General features: G+C 34.5%; 1 protein-coding gene across 1 annotated transcript in view; it reads left to right on the top strand.

Moving 5' to 3' along the window:
• Positions 1-574: 574 nt before the first annotated feature.
• LOC140338907 (cis-aconitate decarboxylase-like) overlaps positions 575-2,081 on the top strand; it is a 7,495-nt gene continuing 5,988 nt past the window's right edge. The window contains exon 1 of the mRNA XM_072423224.1: positions 575-595. Within this exon, the coding sequence (XP_072279325.1) occupies positions 575-595 (21 nt within the window). The remainder of the gene's footprint in view (positions 596-2,081) is intronic.

Genomic DNA, 2,081 nt, shown 5'->3' with positions numbered 1-2,081 from the left:
GATATTGGAGAATCAGGAATTACACATTGGGGAATATAGGAATCAGATATTGGAGAATCAGGAATTACATAATGGGGAATAGCGGAATCGGATATTGGAGAATCAGGAATTACATAATGGGGAATAGCGGAATTGATTTCACAGATCTTCTACTCTCCTAGTTCTAGGCCCCTCGTTGTGATCAACGCACAACCCTGTAAGACCCTGAAGGGGTCAATATATCTTCTCTGATTGTTTTCAGTGAATTTCCGGATTTTCACCCCAAAACACAAAATATTTCCTTGTTCCTATTGTCAGATCCGATGTCGGAGGAGGATAAGTAGTGACAGCAATATAATTCTTAGAAATTTATCCTTGAATATTTTATCTCTGTACAAACGTGACAACAAAACATTTCTCAGACATAAAACTCTTTATTGTACTTTCTGTGACTCAACAATCAGTTACAATGTGGCAGAAATTCCCCAACAAATATTCCGCTCATTTCCTGGGTGTAACTGGTGTCAGAGCTCCAAATAAATAATCCGGAGAAGAAGCGACAATCAACCAGAAGCCAACCAGACACAAGGCCAGGATGTTGTGTGCAGCCCTGCGGGTGAGTCCTCCCATCACTGGGTGAATGTGTGCTGACCCATGTATGCTCAGGTGTTATTTCTGTATAGTGATGTGTAAAACATTCACACGCCATTCTTTATCCAATGTAAGCAGATGATGATATCCTCATCGTTCTCTCTTTATTCTGCACTCCATAAAAGTTCATATTTTCATCAAATACAATATATAGATATACCAGTTAAAAATATTCACAGGTCTGTTTTTAAATGTTTTCACCCAAGATTCACCAATTTTATTCTAAATTTACGGTTTGCTATTTAGTTTTACTTTACAAGTTACACATTCTTCTTATTGAATCCAATGTGAAAAAAGTGTGAACGTTTGGAAATATAATGTTGTAATAATGGTGTAATGGATGAATTTTTCATTTGACCCCTAATAGCGGAGGTGAAGTTTTGGGTTTTGCACATAAAACTTTAGAAATATCCAAAGGGGTGAAAAGCCAAATTCTACCTCCAACAGTGCAAAAGTGATTCTGAAACATTCATTTGGTTTGGAAAAATATTATTAATAAGATGAAGAAATGTTATATTAAAATCTTCACATCGCTGTGATCAATGTAAGGATTCACTGATTTCATTCAGCAAATAGTTTACTAAAATTCCAGATATTTTGGGTGAATATTGCCATTCAGGATGAATCAATTCAGTGATCAGGGGATGGAAATCACAGAGATTTTCAATGCAGCTATCAGCTTTTTTTGTTTATTTTGTTGTTTTTATCTTTTATAACTCAAAAGAAAAATAATTCATTACCTTAAATACTGTGTGGTCTCTTTTATTTTAAAAACAATCCAAAAAAATTGGAAGCAAACTGAAATATAATTAAAAAACAGAATTTGTGTCACTTTATTAAGTTGTTTTTTATCTTTTTAGTTTTCATTTAAAGTTCTGATGAAGTTTTGGTTTAACTAAGAAAACTTTTACCAAATGAGAAATCTGTATGTTTGCCTTGAAATATAGAACTGAAATGTTTTTCATGTCACCATTTATTAAGCTGAAAGTAAGTTTGACAATTTGAGGTTTTATGACTTTTAAATTCTTTTACATTATTAGATTTTTATATTGCTAAAAGCTGCAGCAATACCAGGAAAAGGCAAAAACAAGACAACAAGGGTGGTATAGTGACCTCTGGTGGATGTAAAGAGCATTGCATGGCGCTGTACCTGAACATTACAGTGCTGCGCAACTGTTAAAGGACAATGATAGTGTTATAGTGACCCCTGGTGGACATATAGAATACTACAGCTCAATTCCCCTTTAGGCTGGGTCTACATGGACGTTTTGTAAAAAGGCATGTAAACGTTCCTACTGCGTTTATAAGCGTTTTTATGCACTTAGGCTGGGTCTACATGGACGTTTTGTAAAAAGGCATGTAAACGTTCCTACTGCGTTTATAAGCGTTTTTATGCACTTATTCTAACGTTTTAAAACTTTTTTTTAAATGCTGGAAAAAGCTGAAAAACG

The sequence above is a fragment of the Pyxicephalus adspersus genome, chromosome 10 (genome assembly GCF_032062135.1).
Source record: "Pyxicephalus adspersus chromosome 10, UCB_Pads_2.0, whole genome shotgun sequence".
Taxonomy (NCBI): Eukaryota; Metazoa; Chordata; class Amphibia; order Anura; family Pyxicephalidae; genus Pyxicephalus; species Pyxicephalus adspersus.
The sequence above is the reverse complement of the archived record's forward strand: the minus strand, read 5'-3'. Positions and strand labels throughout refer to the sequence as shown.